The sequence below is a fragment of the Choristoneura fumiferana genome, chromosome 17, assembly GCF_025370935.1.
Source record: "Choristoneura fumiferana chromosome 17, NRCan_CFum_1, whole genome shotgun sequence".
NCBI lineage: Eukaryota > Metazoa > Arthropoda > Insecta > Lepidoptera > Tortricidae > Choristoneura > Choristoneura fumiferana.
This window is the reverse complement of record NC_133488.1, coordinates 13457333-13482102: the sequence shown is the minus strand read 5'-3', so window position 1 is coordinate 13482102 and position 24770 is coordinate 13457333. Positions and strand designations below refer to the sequence as shown.

The 24770-nt window shown below is 36.3% G+C and overlaps 1 protein-coding gene across 2 annotated transcripts; it reads right to left on the bottom strand.

Moving 5' to 3' along the window:
- Positions 1 to 111: 111 nt before the first annotated feature.
- Positions 112 to 24686, bottom strand: Hmt-1 (ABC transporter ATP-binding protein/permease Hmt-1). Of its 2 annotated transcripts, none has more exons than XM_074100702.1 (17): positions 24529 to 24686; positions 23796 to 23948; positions 14848 to 14992; positions 13621 to 13820; positions 12175 to 12325; positions 11307 to 11478; positions 10538 to 10704; positions 10156 to 10393; positions 9499 to 9674; positions 9215 to 9284; positions 7784 to 7919; positions 4974 to 5181; positions 4442 to 4620; positions 3714 to 3828; positions 3181 to 3321; positions 1869 to 1990; positions 112 to 1523 (listed from the first exon to the last, which is right to left on the bottom strand). In XM_074100702.1, coding segments are annotated over exons 1-17 (2550 nt in total). In that variant the 5' UTR covers positions 24531 to 24686; the 3' UTR covers positions 112 to 1348. The 2 variants fall into 2 exon arrangements, with proteins under 2 accessions (XP_073956803.1, XP_073956804.1); XM_074100703.1 differs by lacking the exon at positions 24529 to 24686 and adding an exon at positions 24049 to 24240.
- Positions 24687 to 24770: the final 84 nt, after the last annotated feature.

The following is a 24770-nucleotide window of genomic DNA, read 5'->3' as shown; positions in this document are numbered from 1 at the left end:
TCCGTCCAACTTATCCTCTCTATTCTCCACCAGCACCATCTCAAAAAGTTTCCATAGAGCAAAAGCTACCTTTAGTATTTATGTCGGTGTCCAACTAAAAAAGTATCCAAATAAAATAAAAACATTTAATAACACTGAACTTTCACGTACAATTTCCCATCACATCAGATCGCACGTTTAAAAATATAACGTACATATAAATATATAAATACACTCGAAACAGGAATATTGAATTTTAATCAGCTAACAAAGTGTAAAATAAACAAACCTTGTTTCAAGTAATTTCTTACCTTTAATCGTACGACAAAGATATTCCATACCGTTATAATTGTATTACAACAATTAATCTTACACTTCATTATTGTATTAAATTAACTATGTACAAAAGGTACATAATATAATAGACTTCTTATCACAATAGGTTTATTATCAAGCAATCGGGTCAGGTCACATCTAGAGCGACACTAGTCTTTACTACATTCGTGTCTTTGAAACACACACTATGGCGTGACTTATTTTGAAGATTCAACACTTTATCACACACACAATTCATTGAAAATGTATCTAAAAAATAAAACCAGGTATACCTAGAGTGAATGCGCTATGTTTTACGTAATTAACTGCGTAAAATTGTGTTCATGTGGTTCACTACTAAACTTGTAGTGTTGAACATTGTTAATTTATTGTAGCCATTACAAAAAGCGGCAAAACACACAATATATTTAAGTATTTATGTCAACAATCGAGCAAATCGTCAAACTGACCAAGTTTTAAAAACATATTCCATGCAATACAAAAATACTAGCTCGTTTGACGTCATTGTGACAAAATAATTAACACAGCCGATCAATCATTCAAAATCACCCTATAAGAATAGCTTACCGCCACCGATCGGCACGTAACGCAGTTGCTATACTAATAGTCTGTTAGTACAGTCAACGTCATAAATAAGTGATCACTTTTCTACCTTGTCATTTTAAGGTCATGTTTGAAAAGCCATACGAAATTGTGTACCAACTGAAAGCGACAAGGTACAAAAGTGATCATTTATTTAAGACGTAAGTACGTAATATACAAACGTATTATCCTCGTCTGATCACACCAAAAGTTTACATGACAGTAAATTAAAAGCAAATTTACAGAAAGTTAAAATCAATTAAGGTCAAACGCTTTTCTATAGAGCTTGAAGCATATACTGACTCCACTGTCAGCTTTTGTAAATTAAGTTTCTGTTCTCAGTGACGCGGCGAGATGACAATGGATTGTAAGTGTTAATAATTACAGTTTGTTAAAATGGACCAACGTTTCCTGTGAGCCTTAGCACCTTGACTTTCCTCCTACGTATCTATTAGTGGCCGTGGCCGTGTCCGTGGCCGAATATGCCGTTGGACGGTTGAGGCGGTCGCGGCTCGCTGTTTGCGTTATTGCCTTCGCCGTTTTCTTGGTTAGCGCTATTTCTATTCTCGAGCTGCTGTTGCCACATCGATGCATAGAAACTGCCTTGAGCTAGGAGAGCCTCGTGGCTGGAAAGAGTAACATTGTTGTGATATTTTTAATGAATTCAAACAGTCGCCATTAGCGAGAGTGGTGAAGGTCAAAACATAGATCGTACTAAATGCAAACACCAGTAGGCAGTGAAAATTAGTACCTATATACTTCGTTGTGGAACTGAGAATTACCGCAAAAAATTGTATGTAAATACAATTTACGTTTTGCATGGTTAAATAACGGTTCAGATGACATGGTCCACCTTTTTGATCCAAACTCATTTACGGAAGTTCTCCTATTGTCCAAGAGATTGGAGCGAGTTCACATGAGGACGACTGTGAAAGCTTAAGAAAATGGAATACGAATCTTCAAATACTCACTTTCCGCGCTCAATGATCTCTCCGTCCTTTAACACGAGAATCTCATCTGCGTGAATGATAGTCGATAACCTGTGCGCGATGATCAGAGTCGTTCTGTTCGCACAAACACGCGCTAATGCGGCCTGAAAGAAACAATTTTAAAAATATTGAACGCAATGAAACATGGTTTTGTAATATTCCCCTTTATAGATGAACTGATAGTTTAAAGTGATAGAGATCGATTCAAAACCACATTTTATTTTTCTAATAACAAGTGTTTACATTTTATAAGAAAATACTTTGTACCAAAAGTTATAAAGGAGCAGTCAGATATTGCGAATGCTTTCAAGTCTATAATAGAACCGAAATGAATTAAAAAAAAAACCCTTTAGTGAAATATTAGCGTATCGTACTAACTTAAACTGCTTAGAATTCACTTATCGTTATCCCGCGGGAACTAAATATCAAATTTTTCGAGATAAAAGTACCACACAAGTCCTTCCCAGGGTCTCAAATTATCTCCGTACCAAAATTACATCTAAACCAAATAAACAAAAAATTACATCTAAACCAAAAAGGCGTGAAGAGGTAGCTGATAGACAGACAGAGTTGTTTTATTTCAATCCAATTTATGAAAGTGTAAACAAAGACAACATTTACCCGACCACAGACATTTAGTGATGTGAAAACCTAGAACCTCGATCGATTAATTTATAAATTGAATACATCAAAGTATTTTTGTCTATTTTATTATTTACAATACTTGATTCAATTCCGAAAACTGTTTATCTTCTGTATAAATAAAAATGAATCGTAAAAGGTGTTGCTAAGCGCAAAACTCGGGAACGGCTGGACCGATTTCGCTAATTATCTTTTATTGTGTTCGTTATTGTCAGAAGGTTTATATGGAAGAAAATTTAGAAAACTTACAACGGAGGCGAAGCCGCGGGCAACAGCTAGTTCAATTATAAAAGCATAACTATTTTTTATTAATAAAAATCGCTTAAATCGAGCATTAATCGATTTTTAAAATGTCAAATTTTCCACCATCTCTACGCTACAGTCCTTTCATTGTAGCATAGTGCGGGCGACAGTTGATGCACGTTTCGTTTTATTCAAAAAAAGTTGCTGCGGTCTAAATATGTGGAAGTATATTTCAGGTGTAGCCTGAATATGACTGGCGTAAAATATTTGAACATAAGAACTATGTTATACAAAATAAATTTAAGCTATCAGATTTTTATAATCAATTAATTAAATAAATGAGTAAAACGAATCGTTGTGTCAAATGTCATTCGCACCAAGCTAAAGTGCAATCAATATAAGCACTTACTTGAATGTTTCTCTCAGTATTAGTGTCCAGAGCCGACGTGGCCTCATCAAGAAGAACTATAGCGGGGTCTTTCAAGATCGTCCGAGCAATGGCTATCCTTTGCTTTTCGCCTCCACTGAGCCTTAAACCTCTCTCTCCCACCTGAAAACAACAATTTGAATTTTTCACCCTATCAAAGTGTCCCACTGATGGGCAGAGGCCTCCCCTTTTTTCCTGTCGAGAGCATGTTCTTACCACTCTTCCTGAAACACACACACACAAATGGAGTAGGCAGAGCACACGAAACGTTACCGCTTCGGAGCCACTTTTAGCAATTTTAGGTTTAAAGTTTGACCAAAACGGTACAATAGTGATAGGTTGCTAGCCTGTCGCTTAACCTTATATCCTTTGTCGCCTCTTACGACATCCAAGGAAGAGATGGAGAGGTGTAATTCTAACCCGACACCACACGGAATTAGAAATTATAGAAATTTATATTGAAAGCATCATTACAACAAATTTTCAATCGTGGGACATTGTCTAGTAATTATTACCTGAGTATCATAGGCATCGGGGAAGGTGAGAATTTTGTCATGGATATCCGCGTTCTTGGCTGCGGAGATGATGTCGGCTGCAGGCGCTCCCTGTCTTCCATATTGGATGTTGTATCTGCAAATCGATTAGATTGTTAAGATTTTTTTCTTTGTATATCACTAGCTGTTGCTTGCAGCTTCGTCTGTATCTCGCGGGATCTTTTCTCTTTTTTGTGATAAAGTAGCCTTTAATCATTTGTGACAGTGTAGGTAACTTTCTATTCAAAGAAAGAAAATACATTTATTTATTCGTGAATTAAATTTTAAAATTTGTTTAATAGTTCCAAAGATTACTCCTACGAACTTAAACAACCATTGAATATTGTGTTTATATATATCTTGGTTTAAGTCTTTGTGGTAAGGCCAATAATTTAAAATAAAAAATAATGTTAGTTCGTCTTAAAATAATTGTGATAAATTGCTTATGCAAATGGGCACAGAATTTTATGGTGATATCTTTTCCGACTAATATTATAAATGCGAAAGTTTCAAGGTCTGTTTGTTTGTTACCTCATCACGTCTAAACTGCAGAACCTATTTCGATAAAATTCGGTATACAGATAGTTTGACTTGTGGGAAAGGGCAAGGATAGTATAGGTAGCATAGTTCCCGCGGGATAGCGCTAAACTAATTCTACGCAGACGAAGTCGCGGGCAACAGGCTAGTAGGTTATAATATAAATATCTCACCTGACGGTATTATTGAAGAGTACAGTGTCCTGCGGAACGACGCCGATGTTGGCGCGCAGGGAGGATTGCGTGACAGTGCGCACGTCCTGGCCGTCCACTAGTACGGCACCTTCGTTTACGTCGTAGAAACGGAACAGGAGACGCATTATGGTAGATTTGCCCGAACCGCTGGGGCCCACCTGGAACGAAGTAGATTAGATCAGACATAAGTTATAATCTGCTAGTGCTACCGTCACCGAGCTGCTTGCAATATTTGAATCAAAAAATCAAAAGTTTTTTTTTTCAAATCAAAATATACATGTAATTAGCATTACCTTGACTACGATAGCAAACATAAACAGAAAATAAAAATAAAAATTACATTTTAAAAAATACAGAGATGTATGGGCCGAAAACGACAATTCCAGAGATACGAATTCATCATCTCGGGCCTATTATTATTATATAATAATACATACTAGCCGGATCACATTGGGAAATTACATTCGTAATTTGAACCTATAATCCTCTAGCCTGAACGAATATCACTCACCAGAGCTACAGTGGTGCCCGGCGGTACTTTGAAGCTGACGTTTTTGAGCACAAGCCGCTCCGGCCCGTACCCAAAAGACACGTGCTTGAATTCGATGCCGCCGCGCCGCGCCATCAAGTCCGGCGCGCCCGGAGCATCCTTCACGTCAGAGTCCACCCCCATTAGATCAAACATGTTCTCCATGTCTACAAAGTTCTTTTGGATCGCTCTGGAATTTAAATATTTCTAAGGTCTAATATTGTCATTAACTTGAAGCTAGGTTTTAGAGAAGTCAGTCCTGAGTGCCAGTTACCGGTAGGCAGCGCTGGGTTGTTATTGGTCGTATTTAAACAGCTTTTCAAGACAAGCCAGCTCCTTACATGAGTCACAATGGCAGAACAGATTTTTTTTGGAATTCAAATAAACAATAGGTCTTATAGGCAGCGACAAGCGAATATTACTGACAGTTTGTATATTATTTTCTAGAACATAATACCTATATATCTTCTGAGAGGAGGCCTGTGCTCAGCAGTGGGAAGTAAATAGGCTGGGATGATGATCATGATGATGACATAATATAGCATAGCACATATTATAGGAATTTAGTTGGTTAAATTGGTTAGTTTTTCAAAATTATCAGTTCTGTCATTTTATTTTTTTATTCGACTGGATGGCAAACGAGCAAGTGGGTCTCCTGATGTTAAGAGATCACCACCGCCGATAAATATCTGCAACAACAGGGGTATTGCAGATGCGTTGCCAACCTAGAATCCTGAGATGGGATACCTCAAGTGCCAGTAATTTCACCGGCTGCCAAGCACTGCTGCTTTACGGCAGGATTAGCGAGCAAGGTGGTGGTAAAGATTGGTTTTTTGGAATCTTTTTGTATTTTTTATTTCAATTCCAAATTTTTACTTTTACGGTCAGTGGTGTAGCGGTATAGCACACGGCACGGAATGCCGCGGACCTGGGTTCGATTCCCAGTGCTGGTCTTATTTTTCTGGTTTTTATGTGCATCTATATTTCAGTTTGTATTTTCAATTTAAGACGGTGGTAGCAATCCGGGCGGACCATGCACAAGCGGAGCTTGCGGTTTATCATTTTATTAATAACTCAATCAATATAAGCAATATTTATGCTGATAAATCACACTATAGTTAATTGCAGATGTCACAAGTGTTGTAAACATTGCGTCATAAGTACATATTTTATGCACGCTTATCTCATCGCAAGCGCTTGTGTCTGGATATGAAACAAAGTGTCATTTTGGCACACTGACTGATGTAGACCAACAACAACTGGCCTACATAATTCACTTTCTTCAATGACGTACAGGTAAGGCAAAAACTTACTTTTGCAGTCTTAAAAAACCGGCCAAGAGCGTGTCGGACACGCCCAAATAGAGTTCCGTAGCCATTACTAAAAAATTAAGTAATATTTTTCTAAGGATTTCGTATTTTATACGGAATCTTCCAAGTTTAGGTATATTTTATACCTTAGGCTGCTATTTACTCATTAACTACTAATAATTCTCAAGCAAACTTAGCCGTAATAGGTTTCCTTGAAAGTTTGATATACTTACTACCATCCTGAATTTTTTCAAATTTTTTCACCCACCGGTTTAGATTTTAGAGGGGGGGGGGGCGCACGATTTTAATGAAAATTTGCACTTTAAAGTTGAATATTTCGCAAACAAATCACTGAATCGAAAAGTTGTCTTAGCAAACCCGTAATGGTTTTAAAAGACCTATCCAACAACACACTATAGGGTTGGATGAGACAAAAAGAACACCCTCACTTTACGTCTATGGGAGGTACCCTAAAAAAATTTTTTTACTGTACCATTGTGTCGGCATAGTTTACATATATATTCGTGCAAAATTACAGCTTTCTAGCATTGATAGTCCCTGAGCAAAGCCGCGGACGGACGGACAGACAGACAGACAGACAGACATGGCGAAACTATAAGGGTTCCGTTTTTTCCATTTTGGCTCCGGAACCCTAAAAAGACGGAGTGTGTTATCGGACTCACACATAAAGGGTTCCCACCACCAAACAACTGCTTTTATTAAAATCGAGCAATGAAAAAACTGTTTAACTGTGTAAAGCAGTTATGGAAATAGAATCGAACGTTGCTTTCAAAGCCCCATAGTCAGAGGCTGTATAAGTCGCCCTTATTGGTCTCTGCTTATTAGGGTTCCGTAGTCAAATGTCAAAAATCGAAACCCTTATGGATTCGTCATGTCTGTCTGTGTGTCCGTCCGTATGTCACAGCCACGTTTTTCCGAAAATATAAGAACTATACTGTTGAAACTTGGTAAGTATATGATATATGATGTTGAAACATGGTAAGATGTATTCTGTGAATCGCATTAAGATATTCACACAAAATTAGAAAAAAAAACAATACATTTAGGGGGTTCCCCATACTTAGAACTGAAACTCAAAAAAAAAAATATTTTCATAATACTCATACGTGTGGTATCTATGGATAGGTCTTCAATAATGATATTGAGGTTTCTAATATCGTTTTCTTCTAAACTGAATAGTTTGCGCGAGATACACTTCTGTAACTTCTAAAATAAGAGAATGATAAAACTAAAAAAAAATATGATGTACATTACCATGCAAACTTCCACCGAAAATTGGTTTGAACGAGATCTAGTAAGTATTTTTTTTGAATACGTCATAAATCGTAAAGTAAAGGAAACTTTTTATTATGTTACATGCTGCTACGGAACCCTTCATGGGCGAGTCCGACTCGCACTTGGCCACTTTTAGTTAGTATAGGTACGGTATTGTTTTGTGGGCATAGATATAAATTAACTTACCTGTAGTAAGTGCCAAACCAATTGAGTGGTACATAAAGCTGGATGATGTATGACGCGAACAGCACATAGTCACCGATAGTCAAAGATTTAGCGTTCACCACCATGGATATACAAAGCAGCGATCCCGCCAGAAGACCTGAGAAGAAAATAACAAAAAAAATATAATATTAATATAATAAAAGCTTATAAAAACAAAGATAGTAGGAGATTTTAGGACAAAAAACAATGTGTAGTTTAGTGCGATAGTGGTATAATTCATTTTCAGAGTCCTATATTGTAATTACATCTTTATTTAAAAGGGTTCGATGTGCTTTATCTTCGAACACGATATGTTATGGGTAAAAAAAAAATGTGTATGCGTTGGTTCAACGTCTTACATCTTTAGCAAAATTAATCCATTACAACTTCCTTAATCATCAATCTAATTGCTTTTGTTACACAGAAAATATTTTTTCTATTACATCGTTATCACACCACTTATCGCGTAATATATAACGTCATTCATGGTTAATTTATTAGAAACTATGAGTATCTTTATCTTCCAGATATTTTATCAGCAGCTTATCTAGAAATTAATGTTATTTCAGTGACTCTCTCTATTTCATCACTATTTTAACACTAAGCGTATACCCACCAGGTATTTTATCAGTAACTTATCTACTAGTTGAAATTATTTCAGACACAATATTTTTTATTTTATCACTTTTCTAACCCAAACCACAGAGTACATACATATCTTTGTACATATCCCAAACGCTATAATGACTTTATCTGGAAGATATTTTATCTGGTAATTAACTGGATGATGACGTCCTTTATATTTCACCACAATTTGAAACGCCATAGATCATATCCAATAGAAGATATTTCATAACGAACTTATCTAGAAGGTTCAAGATTATTAATAATTTAGGGATGGTCATAACTAGAGATGTACTCGTTTACTACTCGGTACTCGGTGTATTCGGCAGTTTTTTTGATACTCGTACTCGGCCGAATAACTCGGTTCCATTGAAGAGTATACTTTGTCTAAATAAACGTATTATTTAAGAGGAATCATATGTATTATAAAACCGGCTGGTTTAAAAAATATTATTAAGAGTATTTAATAATTAAAAACACAAACATGAGAATTATCAATTGTAAATATTTATGCACTTAATGCGCGGACTGAATGCGATTTTCTTTAAAACAACAACTGAATAATTTGCGGGGGAGAAGGCGGGGATTCCCACGACGTTCGCTCGCGGTGGCTGGTAGCGCCGCGCGAACCTGTCTAAACCTGTTTTCGCGTCCCAAAACTGAATCGAGTAACTCGGCCGAGTACTCGGTTTGAGAAACTTTGAACCTAGTATACTCGGTACTCGGTTACTCGGTAAAAGTTGTACTTACTCGGCGCATCTTTAGTCATAACCATAACTCATAACTTACCGCTACAAATTATTATATTCTGCAGAGTATTCAGCATGTTCAACGTTATCAACGACCGGAATTCTTCTTTCTGTAACGACAAAAAGTTAAATTATTCTGCCATTTTGATACCTACGAGGTTCACGTAAAATTTATCAATGAGTGGTGAAACAGGCCCTAAAACACTTACCTATTGTATTAGCCAGAGACATAAACCTCTAGCCCCAGAAGCTTTTTAAAGCGACTTAAAAATATTGTTTGTACCGTAGCACTTAGTAAATAAATAAAAAAGGAGGAAAACCTACCTGATAATTGAGTATAGCGTCTTTATATGACACGACTTCGTAAGCTTCAGCGCCGTAGTATTTCACCGTTTCGTAGTTTAGCAACGAGTCGACAGAGCGCGCTTTTTGTTCATTGTCAGCGAGATTCATTCGACGCTGATACTTCGTGCGCCATTCTGTTACCGCTATGGTAGCAACTGGAAAGGAGGTAGAGACATATTGCCTATTTAAGAAGAAAAAAATCAGTATCGTGGACTATTTCCACTTGCATTTTCTATGTTTCGTCTGAGAAAAGTGTCAAGATTTTATCTCAGTCGCGATTCTAGGTTTAAAATTGCTTTATCAAAATTGATTCAAATTTAAACAATAGGTGATTTTTACATACCGTTTTCATAACTATAATCAGAATAAGTTACTGCACCATCATCCAAATTATGTAGTAAGTATACAACTACCATATAGTTGATTATAGTTTGCATGTCATAATTAATTAACAATTATTTCGATAAAACGTGTCTGTAAACTTGAAAGCTCGATTACAGCTTAATTCATATAGGAAGTTGTTTAAAAATAGATAGGCCACTTATTTTGCTGACCGTACCTATTATGCTAAAAAAGTCATGCCAGCGAATATAAAAACTTTAAATAATATCTCAGTAATACAATAATGCAACTTACTTATATAAAGAACCATTGTAGAAAACACAATGAGACCGAACCACGCATTAAACTGAGAAATAAAGAACACGATCGCAATAATAATGTCCACGATGGTCGGCGTGATAGAGAAAAGAATGTAAGAGAGCAGATTGTCTATGGAGTCTGTGCCTCGATCCATTACTCGAAGGACCTCTCCCGTTTTTCGAGACAAGTGCCAACGGAGGGGTAAGTCGTGAAGGTGTCGGAATAATTCTAACTGAAAAAAAAAAGAAAAACAATGGGAATTACAAAGAATTTTAATTGAACATGATTTTGCGCTGCAACATGGCGATGATATCGAAAGTAGGAAAACTGACGAAAGCTTTTGGTAAATAATCTCATTTAGCCATATGATACTTACTTGTAACTCCCTAGTAGTGTATTGCTGTACTCTTATCCACAAGAAAGAGCGCAGGTTATTCAAGAAACCCATGCCGCCAGTGCCACCGCCTTGCAGGAACTTGAAAAACACGTAGATAAGTACTAAATCCCATCGGAAGTACAGAGGTGGTATTGACAAACTATCCACTGTAAAAAGAAGAAAAACATTGCAATACGGTATTTGACTATTTTGTATATGTTTTAAAAATTAAAACTACACAATGCCTGTTATCGAATAGAAAAACAATTTTTAAGCTACCTTTAAAAATAACAAAGTTATAAAGGCTTGAAATTCAACATTAGACAGAGAAAGACATACTGGCATGTGACGACACACGCTAGTACCGCCATACTTGCTGCATAGAGAAAAGCGTTTGAGAAAGAGACAGGTATATAGATTTTTCAAAAAAATCACTAAAAATCCAATTTTCAACCGATTTAAATTTTCTCTTCGCTAAACATTATCTGTATCTATATTTTCATAATAATATTAAGATATAGCAAAATCAGGATTTGTCAAATACCGTATTCTCTGTTTCTAAAAAAGTCCCAACACAACCCAGTATAGAGAGTAGGTACTTTTTTTTAAAGTCAAGTATATACGTAGTGCTTTACACTACTCGCCAATGTATACTAGTTCAATTACTCATAAAACGACGCTTTACGTTTGATTGCGTTGCGTCCTTCTCCGTGGTACTTGATGCTAATTATTTAAGTTAGTATTATTAATTCATTAAAATTTATCATACCTATCTTTTTACTGTAAATCGGGACGTAGAGGTTGATAACTCGCCCAGCGAGCAAGGCCATGATGCAGATGAAAACGTAAAATTGCAACAGTAAACTCTTCTTCGGCCAGAGGAATGGCAGAAGAGTCCGAAGCTTGCTGAATACATTGCGGAATGTAGAACGGTTTTCATCCTGCAAATGAGTATTTATAAAATTGAAGTAGAAAATAAGGCTGGGAGATCCAAATACCCTATTAAATTAAGTTTGGTTCTTTGGTTCTTGGCGGTTAAAGTGTGCAAAAAAAGAAGAAAATATGATTATAATACCAAACCAAAATTCTCACAGGTATATCGTAGTAGTAATAGCTCGAGCCCATGTTTGTGCTCTAGTAAACAGTCTGGAAATAGATTTCTAAAGTTAATTTGTAAAGAACAAATACGTATACTACTTGCATTCTTATTTGGCGATGTGGTTAAGTAGGTACTAAGGGTTAAGTTTACAAAGTAAATGAACTGTGTTAACATACAAAAACATCTATTTCTCAGACTATTTACTTGCCTTATTTTGTCAAGGTTTTAATATAGATTTGAAATGAGCAATGTGCGGGGCGTAATTCATAACCTTTTTTTTAAGATCTTTATCTCCAGCTAATACGTTATAATAATTTTGATATGGACATGACATCTTAACCTAAAACTTATAAAAAAATAAAGTAAAATGATTTGACAACAGACATTAGGTAGTCATTTTACTTTTTTTTAATTGCAAAAAAAGTTTCCATTCGTAATAAGACCTTTTCAGACCGATTAGGTACTTATACACAGGTAACTAAAGGAAATTTCGGAGTTAGCTACTTCGTACATAATATAAACTATTATGGTAACTTACCCGGGGAGGAATGAGCCTCCGCTGGCCGTCTTCAGACTCGAGATATTCGAACTGATGCATGATGCCCGGGGCTTTCATGCCGAGGATGAACATTATCATGCAACAGACGTAGCGCCCCACGAATAGACTCATTTCCAGACGGTCCTGAAGGCTGTAAGAAATCAAAGGAAATGTTAATTTTGCCAGTATGCACCTATGGATCACATTGTTCGGTAGATTAGGCTACGTAGGTGTAGGTACCTACTACGCACTATGCGGCTAACTAACTGCGCGATTTTAGCGCGCCATCTCTTTCTCAAGCGGTACTTCGAAGAGGGACGGCGCGCTAAAACCGCACGACTAACCGCATGAGCGTTTTCACATTATCCGATCTGATATCGGTATCGGACGACGTTAGAAGACATCCGATAGCCGACACCATGTGCTGCTTTCACATATTTCCGACAAAATCGTTCCGATACGGCCGGCTCAAAATTGCCGCCACGTATCTGGCTCTGCGTACACAGAGACAATTTAGATACACGCACAGCACACATACAAACTTTATCGTCCGACAGCCAACGGACGTCCGATGGTGCCGTGAACATATCGGTGCCGGCTCCGATATTCGATATCGGGCCGGATAATGTGAAAGACAGGTATGTACATATTTCATAAATTTTACTTGCCCCGATATCGTATCGTCGTCCGATACCGATATCGGATCGGATAATGTGAAAACTCTCTTATGCGTACGTAGCCTTGGCTCATCGACGGATATCAGCCAATCACCCATCGATTAGTAGGAACTGTAAGGAAACTGTCAATCGACGTCGAATTAAATTAAGCCCGATACAAGCCTGCATGCTTATAAACGAACGCGGGATTTGCGCATCGCGCGCGAAGGCGGTTTTCTGGTTTTATTTCATTATACGATACGGTATTTGACAACTCCTGAAATTGCCATATCTTAATAATAATATTATTATGAAAATATAGATATACAGATAGTGTTTAGCGAATAGAAAATTTAAATCGGTTGAAAATTGGATTTATAGTGATTTTTTTGAAAAATCTATATACCTGATTCTTTCTCAAACGCTTTTCTCTATGCAAGTATGGCGGTACTGGCGTGTGACATCACCTTGCAAACCTTTATAACTTTGTTATTTGTAAAGGTAGCTTCAAATTTGTTTTTCTATTCGATAACAGGCATTGTGTAGTTTTAATTTATAAAACATATACAAAATAGTCAAATACCGTATTTACCTTGGTGGGAATATACCTATTATCGTATTGTATTACATTGTAAAACTCTTTATTGTACATAAAAACACATGAAAATAACAGAACACAGGATAATAAGATGTACAAAGATGAGATGTAGATGTATGTTATTTTCTTTATTGCCAATTAAGGTAAATAATTATTAAGAATGTAAAAGAGATTATATTGACATTTACTTACTCTTTCAAGTGCCACCACCATCCTTCTTTATTGAGATTCAAGAACGACAAATTCTCGGAGACGAAGATTAAAGCCCAAAAGACGAGCAACACGAACCCGTGGCCGCGCGGGGGCACGGAAGGCAAGAGAAATCGCCTCTCAAGAACGGCTAAGTACGCAGACAGGGGAAATATCACAACGGTTATAACCAGGGCTAGAATCTGAAATCAAAAGGCAATAATGCTAGTCAAATCAATACAAGAAGGTATAATTATAGCGCGGTTTGCGAGTTTTCGTGTTCCAACTTAGGTTCCAACTTAATCGGTTCACGTGTTTTAGTGGAATAAGCTGTGACAGACAGTGGTAAAATAAAAAGTTAAGTTGTAAATTGAATAAATGAAGCTGAAAGTTAATGTGCAATTTTTTTGATAGAGTCAAGTGGCTCACCCCCCCAGTGAACCATTGAAAAAATCATATTGGTACAATCGAGTTCATAAACATGCGAGCATAAATTTATCAAAATATCTGAACACAACTCTATTGTTAATGGCGTAGAAGCGTGTTCAGATATTTTTGATAAATTTTTGTGACTAAAAGAAAAACTATCACAGCTTAGTAGATGTAGCAAACTCTTTGCATTTTTATACTTCTTAGTTATGTTTTATCTATTTGTCGGTTATTATGTTCAGTTGTCGTTTGGTTGGGTCAGTGGAGCGTAGAGTAAATGAATTTTACTTTTAAATCATATTACATATTTCGCTTTTATTTTCCAGTCCGATATGCACATTTAATTTTGGTCCTTCGAACCGGATTCAAAATGCCAAATTCCATTGAGTTCCGGCCAGCCATTTTAGAGTGAAAGAGTAACTAATGCACGCAACGCGATATTAGTAGAACTAGCAATACGCCCGGGCTCGTCTTTCGGAAATCGATGAAACCTTAATTTTACATTATTTGCGCAGTACAATGTCTACAGACAGCCACATACTGCACGCAAGTACATGCAATGTTCGTTGCAACACATATTCAACTCTGATCCCGAGACAGCGATTCCTCAAAGAACGTACCGCCGCGCAATAAACGCCGCTCTGCCCCGCATCACACCACAGTTTCTGTCTAGAAGGCACTGATCACCGACTGGTTGTACTTTCTTAATCTGTGACTGAACGACATTTTAGCCCAGCGACCCTTCCAGCGACCGCTCAAAAAGTCTTATATCTTAAAGTACCTACCTCCAAAAGAACTTACCATATATCCATAAATATGTCCTCCTTTAAATAGAAACGCTTGTAATAGGAACCTCGCTACCGCCAATACAGGTATCAACAGTGTGAAAATTATCTGTACACAAAATAGTCGCGAGGACCGAACATCCATGACCTCCGTGGCATATCTAGAAAAAAAAAAACATAAGTTTATAGGTTTTCTTCAAACATGCGCAATTCCTGTCAAATTCGCGACAAATTCGTAAGTCGACACCATCACAACGTTATATGAAAAGAGACTTAAGAAAATCGCCCGCCTGTTGCTTTTGTTCAAAAGATATACAGCCCTATGAGACGGACAAAAATACAGCGGAGCAATAGTGCCCGTACCGTAGATACCCGTTCCCGTTGGCACCCTAAAATTGTATCAGAAACGCATCTTTCGTCAGTAGAAGAAGAGCGAGTGGTTAAAATATTTTTTTCGCTGTAATGTGCTTTTTATGGTTCCGCATTCATTTGCTCATGGAAGTAAATGTTCGCGTCCAGAATAAATAAATAAATAAATATCATGGGACACTTGACACCAATTGACCTAGTCCCAAACTAAGCAAAGCTTGTACTATGGATACTAGGCAACGGATAAACATACTTATATAGATAAAGACATACTTAAATAGATATTAAACATCCAAGACCCGAGAACAAACATTCGTGTTATTCACACAAATCGAACCCGAATGGAAATGACTCCCAAATCCCAAATAGTTGGTGTCAAGCCGAGCTATTAGTTCAGAATCTAGGTGATAGTTATAATAGAGTGGATTACGGGCCCTACTTAACGTTATGAGGGCACATTTCGCAACATTAAAAAGAAGTCTATTATTAAGACTCCACTGGTACACTCGATCAATTTCATCTTGCAGCGACTTACAATCCGAAATATCCTGCACACCGTAAGTCAACTTCAGGTCATCGGCATAAAGCAAGCACGTAGCGCACTTGGGAACTGAAGCAAGATCATTGATCATAACTCCAAAGAGCAACGGGCCTAATATTGCCCTGGCTGACTCCAGATCGAGTACGGTCATTGATGAAAACATAATTATTGTAGACCCGGAGACGGTGACACAAAATATTAGATCATTTGTACCAGTATGGCGGTTCTTCAGGGGTCTAATTACGGAATGACAAAAAAAATGATGGTCATAACGCTGGTACCGGCGGCCCAATCGCGTGGGCGTCTATAACGTGTCGGATAAATAACGAGTGTCGAACGATTTGTTCCACAAAAATGCTTGTATTTTCGATAGTCGATAAAAAAAAAGACCATCATTTTTTTTGTCATTCCGTAATTAGACCCCTGAAGAACCGCCATACTGGTACAAATGATCTAATATTTTGTGCCACCATCTCCGGGTCTATTGTACAGTCACCAGCATTAATATCTGCCACAGCGGAGCGTGCAAAAATATCAGACACGTCCTTCCGGCCCTAGAAATAGAGTCGTATCAGATATTTATGCACGCTTGTTGTGTCAGATATTGGTGCTGGTGACTGTACAGTAGCCTATTAATAAACCAAAAATCATGGTTACTCGTACGATGTTTAACTACCGAGATATAGATTACTATTAAAACGTTAAAAATAAATGTTTAATATTTATCTTAAATGTTTAAAAGGCGCAATATAGCTTAGCAAGATACAAATAATATCATAGTTACCATTTTTGCTTATCTAGATATTGAGATGAGATGAAAACTGTGAAAAAAAACGTGCATGCGAATTTGGTTTCAGTTTAATTTTGCTATTAAGTGATCGCAGTTGGTCGAATTTAACTTGCAAGATTTGATTACAGAGAAACAGACAACGGGATAGGTGAAACTAAATAAAAGCTTGTAATAATAATATCTCTATAACGTTTCACTTTTGTGATTTTCACTCATAGTCAATATACCACAAATAGGAGTTATCAACCGTGCCCTCACACGACTAATATTTTAGCTCGACGTTTCGACCACATTACAGTGGCCGTGGTCACGAGTAGACTGGAGGCGTTCAAGTAATATGTACCTAACGCCATTTTCGGAGATTTTTGAGTCTCATGGTCATCATCAGATTGAGAGGCGATAACTCAAATCACTATAATAGGCAACCACGTTTTTCCAGTTTCATGGTAGTTTTCTTTTTAAATAAATTAAAAGTAAAAAATCATTTTTTGAAAAAAAGGTCTAAAAAAAAAAAAACTTCAGGTACCTAAACTAAACCCGTAAATTTACAATAATTTATTATGTTATAAAAGCTTGTCGCCAGATTTTCTTGTGTAGATACTCGTAAATACTTTTTTTTGTAAATCTCACGACAGGCTTAAAAATAAATTGTGTAATCCTACTAATATTATAAATGTGAAAGTTTGTGAGTGAGTGAGTATGTTTGTTACTTCTTCACGCTAAAACGGCTGAACGGATTTGGATGAAATTTGGCAAAAAGTTAGTTTATAACCTGGATTACAACATAGGATACTTTTTATCCCGATATTTCTACGGGATAGGGATAAAATCTTGAAATAACAACCGCTGGGCTTAGAGTCTTGAAATTTGGTATGTAGATAGCTGGACATCTGGAATAACACATAAGCTACTTTTTATCCCGATATTGCCACGGGATAAGGATAAAATCTTGAAATAACAACCGCTGGGCCTAGAGTCATGAAATCTGGTAAGTACATAGATAGCTGGACATCTGAAATAACACAGACTACTTTTTATCCCGATATTCCCACGGGATAGGGATAAAATCTCGAAATAACAACCGCTGGGTTTAGAGTCATGAAATTTGGCATGGTTGTTATAATATAACTTCAATGAAAACCACGATGTAATTTTAGGGAACTCCCACGAGAATTTAATCTCTGATTTACGCGTGCGAAGCCGCGGGTAAACGCTAGTCTTTGACCAACCATTTATTTTATATTTTTTTAAGTATTTCTGAATGATACTGGCAAAGGTATATTGTGTACTCATCAATTGTTAGTTTATGCTATGAGATAAACCACTATGTGAGTTGGATAACGTTCTCATATTGTAAACACATCCGCACGTAGTGCATAAAGTGCTCTGTGACATAACACAAGAGAAGATAAAACTGTAATTTATGAGGCTAGTAAGCCTGTAGTTATACGTATGTACACGTATGACACTTGCTTATAAATTTGTTAACACGTTGACTGCGGTACAAGTCAATTTTGACACGTATTAAACTTTCGCTTAGTGCGGCGTTAGAAAATTGGTTATCTCCGTCTTGTGCGGGAACAATTTGACATTGAAATCCTTTTGGCTAGAAAGAGTCAAGTATACACTTATGTATCTTTCTTTAAGTTCTACTCGATAGAATAATAAAACTTTACAAGACAAATTTGGCTAGTATCGCACTAGATTGAAAAAATAAATATTCAAGCAGTGCGGTGCTGGCTAAAAGAGTCTCGTAAGCTACCGCCTTGTATCGCACCACGGGAACAAGTCAGCGCAGGCTGGAAGTGATACAGACACGAATTTCTCCAGTGGTGGTGTAGTGGTATAGCACGTGGCACGGAATGCCGAGGACCTGGGTTCGATTCCCAGCGCTGGTCTTATTTTTCTGGTTTTTCTATGCATATATTTCAGTGTCCAGTGGTGGTGTAGTGGTATAGCCCGTGGCACGAAATGCCGAGGACTGGGTTCGATTCCCAGCCTTGGTCTTATTTTTCTGGTTTGTCTATACATCTATTTTTCAATTTGTATTTTTGATATGGGTTTTACAGGATGACCGTAAAAGTAACAAAAAAGTTAGGAATTGAAATAAAAAATACAAAAAAGATTCCAAATAACCAATCTTAACGTAAATGCATTTTTTGCTTAGATTGATATTTTTAAATTCGTAATATCTTTTGAGTGGAATGTCCGATTTGAATAATTCAAAAATAAATCTACAGGTATTGAAACCGTCTTGAATATTAAATTATTTATTTGGATAAGGATTACTACAAAGGTATGGATAACATGGTCTGATTTTAGTTGGCATTTCTGTCAACTTTTAAAATGTAAAAAAGTAGTTACAGTGACATAACTACAACAGTTGGACATATTATTATTATTATTATATGGCATTGTGAAGTTTTTTGTAGATAATGATATAAAGCCTTATTCATAAAAAGTTAGAGCCTCCTTGAAGGCTCCTTGAAGGCCCGATGCTAAAAAACATGATTCATAAACGTCTGTTAGCGCTAATCAGTCGATCAAGGCTCTGCTAAAGTTAGAGGACCGTAGACCCTCCTTTATCTCTCTGCTAAGTCACAAAATGGCCGCCACAAGTTTGAACAGCTGACTTTGACTAGCTCAAAAAACCATAGGTACCGAAGATATTTATAGTGAAGGCAGGGCTACGCAGATTTAAAAAAAAACAGGAAAATTATTTTCAGGAATTTGTATTTAAAAATCCTCTAAATTAGCAACAATAAATTAACAATAAATATGAAAAAAAATAAGGATGATTAACATAATTATGGCTTTTTGCACAACATAAACATGCGGATCGGAAATGGCGGGAAAACAAACATCTCGCTTTTTATTTTTTTCCTGGTAATTTGCTGTCACTGCTGTCAATTTTTTTTTTTAATTATCGATTAGGCCATTTTTTGTCTTTGATTTGTCAAGGTGGCCAACATAACGCGTCTAATCCGTCTATCAGCAGCTCAACAACTAGCAGACTGCTAGCAAGCGTTTATGAATCATACTTCTTGACAACCGTCTAACAAGCTTAATCAGTCTGCTAAGCAACAGACCGATCAAACCTCAATTAAGGATTTTTTATGAATAAGGCTGTTATTCTTTAATATTGTAGAACATTTTTTTATTCTATCATCAATAGTTTCCACAGCGCATGGGATGAAAGATGTTTTATGACAACTTTTTTTACACTTTGAGTTACTTTATTGAAGTTTTAAAACGGAACCCAATTGTTTTCTGGTAATAATTATAGTCTATGGCACTTTGGAATAATTTAGCATTATAATACTGAAAGAATTTTTAAAATCGGTCTAGTAGTTTTTGAGGTAATTCGTATCAAACATCCAAAAATACAAAAATTCAAATCTTTCCTCTTTATTGTATAAGTATAGATTACAAACACAAGATATAGTAAACTAAACAATATCTGTTACTTAAATAAATTGAAAATACAAACTGAAATATAGATGCACAGAAAAACCAGAAAAATAAGACCAACACTGGGAATCGAACCCAGGTCCTCGGTATTCCGTACCGCGTGCTATACTTAAATAACTTAAATATATAATATAGATGTCACTACTATGCATGAAACAACAGGGACAAACTACTCTCCGTTGTTTCTCAAGTGACAACAAACTAGTGGGTCACCTGATGTTCAAAAGAAATTATGAAATAAAAAAATGATAAATGAAAATTAAATCATGCAGATCACCGTAGTTATTGTTGTGGATAGTGTGAAACTTCTTACCTAGCATTGGATAATACCACATGTATATCTGATAAATTTAGTCAATTTCAAATTTTTATTCCAAAATAAATGGAATAAAATCCTACTAATCCTACTAATATTACAAATGTGAAAGTTTGTGAGTGAGTGAGTGAGTATGTGAGTGAGTGAGTGAGTATGTGAGTGAGTGAGTGAGTATGTTTGTTACTTCTTCACGCTGAAACGGCTGGACGGATTTGGATGAAATTTGGCGAAAAGTTAGTTTATAACCTGGATTAAAACATAGGAATTTTGGTATGTAGGTAGCTGGGCCTCTGGAATAACACACAGGCTAATTTTAATCCCGATATTCCCACGAGATAGGGATAAAATCTTGAAATAATAATCGCTGGGCTTAGAGTCATGAAATTTGGTATGTAGGTAGCTAGACGTCTGGAATAAGACATAAGCGACTTTTTGACCCGATATTCCCACGGGATACCTAGGGATAAAATCTCGAAATAACAACCACTGGGCTTAGAGCCATGAAATTTAGTATGTAGGTAGCTGGACCTCTGGAATAACACATAATCTATTTTATACCCCGATATTCCCACGGGATAGGGATAAAATCTTGAAATATTAACCGCTGAGCTTAGAGTCATGAAATTTGGTATGTAGGAAGCTGGATGTCTAGAAAAACACATAGACGACTTTTTGACCCGATACTACCACGGGATACCTAGGAATAAAATGTCGAAATAACAACCGCTAGGCTTAGAGGCATGAAATTTGGATGTAGGTAGCCGTATGTCTGGAATAACACATAAGTACGCTACTTTTTATCCCGATATTCCCACGGTATAGTTTTGTAACTAAGGGACCCCATACATCCCTGTATTATTATTAATATTATTTCGTACTTTTTTCTTTAATTGTATACTGTAGTTTTTAAGTATTTTATTTGTAATTATTTTATTTTGAAAAAATGTCTTTCTGCCAAGTTTCTTGCGGCGCATTCTTCTTGGCAATGATGGTCTTTACGAAAGCGCTGGTAGTATAAAAAATGACGTGTAAAAGTGCCCATTGCGGCCTATTTACTGAATAAATGATTTGAATTTGAATTTTGCATTTGAATTTGGATAGGGAAAAATTTTGAAACTTCAGCACTGGGTTTAGAGTCTTGAATTTTGTACAGTTATTCACAACACAACCTCAATGAAGACCACGATATAAATTTTGGAAATTTCCAGGGGAATTTTGTAAAATCCCGAAAATTTAAATTGCAGCTACCACACCAAATAGTTTACGCGTGCGAAGCCGCGGGTAAAAGCTAGTTTAATATAATGTTAAACCATTCCCTGTACAACTACACATCTGCAGATACCTATGGTATTTGCTTTAAAATAATGAAGCTCTATGTAACATCATCACTGTAATATATCATCAGACACACCAGTGATCATACTTTTACCAGCATTTTCGGTGCAGTGCTAGGGTTGTCAGAGGTGCCCAATATTAAATTGTTTGAACCAAGAATCAAATAAAATCAAAAATAAAAATAAAATAGCCTATTAAACAAATTGGAAATACAGAAAATATTCTTAGAACATGTAAAGAATGAATTTTTGACTGAAATCCAGGATGCTGACGTGTTTGCCGATGGTTGGGGAGCACTTTTATCTAAAATAATGTTATTTTTAGCATAGTATTAAGTATTAACGAGCTAGGTGTTTTGGTGCAAACTGTAAGCCTGACGTTGTATTGAATAAATAAATAAAAAAAATAAAGCCCAACCCAATATGCATAATGACATGAAGGGTAAATTTACTAAGTATAAGAAAATGGAACACAGTTGCAATAATTCCTATCTCAGGTTATAGTTCATATTTATGATTAGGAATTGATATACTAACTAGAGCCGTGGTGGCCTAGTGGTTTGACCTATCGCCTCTCAAACAGAGGGTCGTGGGTTCAAACCCCGGCTCGCACCTCTTGAGTTTTTCGAAATTCATGTGCGGAATTACATTTGAAATTTGCCACGAGCTATGCGGTGAAGGAAAACATCGTGAGGAAACCTGCACAAACCTGCGAAGCAATTCAATGGTGCGTGTGAAGTTCCCAATCCGCACTGGGCCCGCGTGGGAACTATGGCCCAAGCCCTCTTGTTCTGAGAGGAGGCCTGTGCCCAGCAGTGGGACGTATATAGGCTGGGATGATGATGATGATACTAACTATATATTAGCATAGACAGTATAATGCGTAGGTAATGGCAGTGCATAAATATAGAAGTCAGTTTGTTTCTTCACTGACATCCCATCAAGTGCTAAGAACAGTTAATGCGTTGATTTTGTGTGCGAAAATAAGCAATAATTATTAACTGATTAAACACAATGGAGAGACTGGGTTACAATAAATTTTATACACAATTAGGTATAATAACTGATTAAGTAAAAAAACTGTGTTTCATTTTCAATGACAACATAATATTACATAGTTTTAAACATCAATCATATTATACACGTCAACAACCCTAGGTCGCTGTTGTGTGTCACTTGACGTCATCGCACCAAAAATGCTAGAAAAAGTATGTATTATACTGTATGTGAATTGTCATCTTGTCTATACAAATAAAAGATTAACGTTACTGAGAATAACTGACTGACAGACAACACAAAGTAGGTATACCTAGTGGCATCCATGAAGACGCATGATTTTCACAAAATTAGACATTAATGACATTGTAATAAGAGCCACGGCACACATCATGGTGAATGACTCTACCTATACACACTGTAACTAGACTTTAAAAGACAGAACTTTGGCAGACATACTTTTTGATTGAAGGTCATAGAGGTGCACTAAGAAGGGATTTTTCAAAATTCCAATAAGATAAGGAATTAAAGGGATTCATATTTTTGTTGCTAAATGTTAACTAACAAATGCTTTGTCCCTTTCTAACAAATACAAATGTCGAAGTGACAGATAAGGACAAACGAATTTTAGCGGCATTTTAACTAAAATAGGTTTGATTGTCGTTTATGAATAAGGGGGTAATAAAACTTAACAAGCCTATGTTAACTAACAAATGCTTTGTCCCTTTCTAACAAATACAAATGTCGAAGTGACAGATAAACACAAACGAATTTTAGCGGCATTTTAACTAAAATAGGTTTGATTGTTGTTTATGAATAAGGGGGTTAGTTTTTTTTGTGTCTTGAGATTATTGGTTGTTTAATTATAGATTACTGTTAACTACTTTACTATAATCCATTTCACTACTAACACTAACAAAGTCATGGGTAAAAGCTAGTTAAATGCAATATTTATTAAATTTCAAGTCAATGCAGTTACTATAAGTGGTTGAATAGAGGTTTTTAAATCTTGAAACAAAAACTTATCTATGCATTCAAATATTGAATGTTTAACAAAAGCTTGCAAACAAAATAAAATAACACAGAGCTGTTATTACATTTCAGGCTAATACAGCATATATTCAAAACCAAATTTAGGCTCACTCACCTCTTATACATAATCACTTGCGCCAGGCCAAAAACAAGAAGGAATCCTCCTATAAAGGCAGCCGATGCAGTTTCCATAAAACATTGAGATATCCCATGGTCCACCCATATTTCTCCCAACGTGACATTTGGAGGACAATACTCCATCCTGGACCTGCATAAAAAATTTATAATACAAATTTAAATAATTTATTGAATCAGGCGTTACTTTGCGGAGGTCCATATCAATGAACTAAAAGAATTTCCTTGCTCACCCGCGACCTTACGAAATGTGATGTCCACTGGTTATTAATAGATCACTCCAATAATAAAAACCAAACTTTGAGAGTAGATACGATCCGGCTCAAGCAGACGCTCACTCGCCACCGATGACAGGTCGGAAGTGCGAAGGGAGCGCCACCGTTGCCAGCGCACCACATTTAATAATTGAATCTGTACATCACATCTCGTAAGGTCGCGGGTGAGCAAGGAAATTCTTTTAGTTCATTAATACAAATTTAATTCAAAATGTGACTTAAGTTTATTTAGTAGTCTGTAAAAAAGCATGGCTTGAGTTATTTACTCCAAATACTTCTTTAATCAAGATAATAGTTTAATTAACATGCTATTTTCCTTGTATTGTAATGTTAGAATATTATTATATGAGCAGAAAAATATTTACACAAATGCGGAATAAAGCAAAATTTCTGTAACTACTATTCAAATGGAGCATTGTTTCAAAACATTCAACTTACATCAATAATTGAATGCCGGTCCAAATACCGCGTGTCACGCTCTTATATCCTAATGGAATAAAAATACTTAATCACGATTTCATTACGCATTCGAAGCGATGGAAACTGAAAATCGAATCATTCCGATCCGAAAGAAATGATAAATAAAGTGACATTGACATTGACAATAAGTTGACAGTGACATTTAACTTTTTTTAATATTGGCATTGCACTCGACACACTGTTAAAAACGATGAAATGAA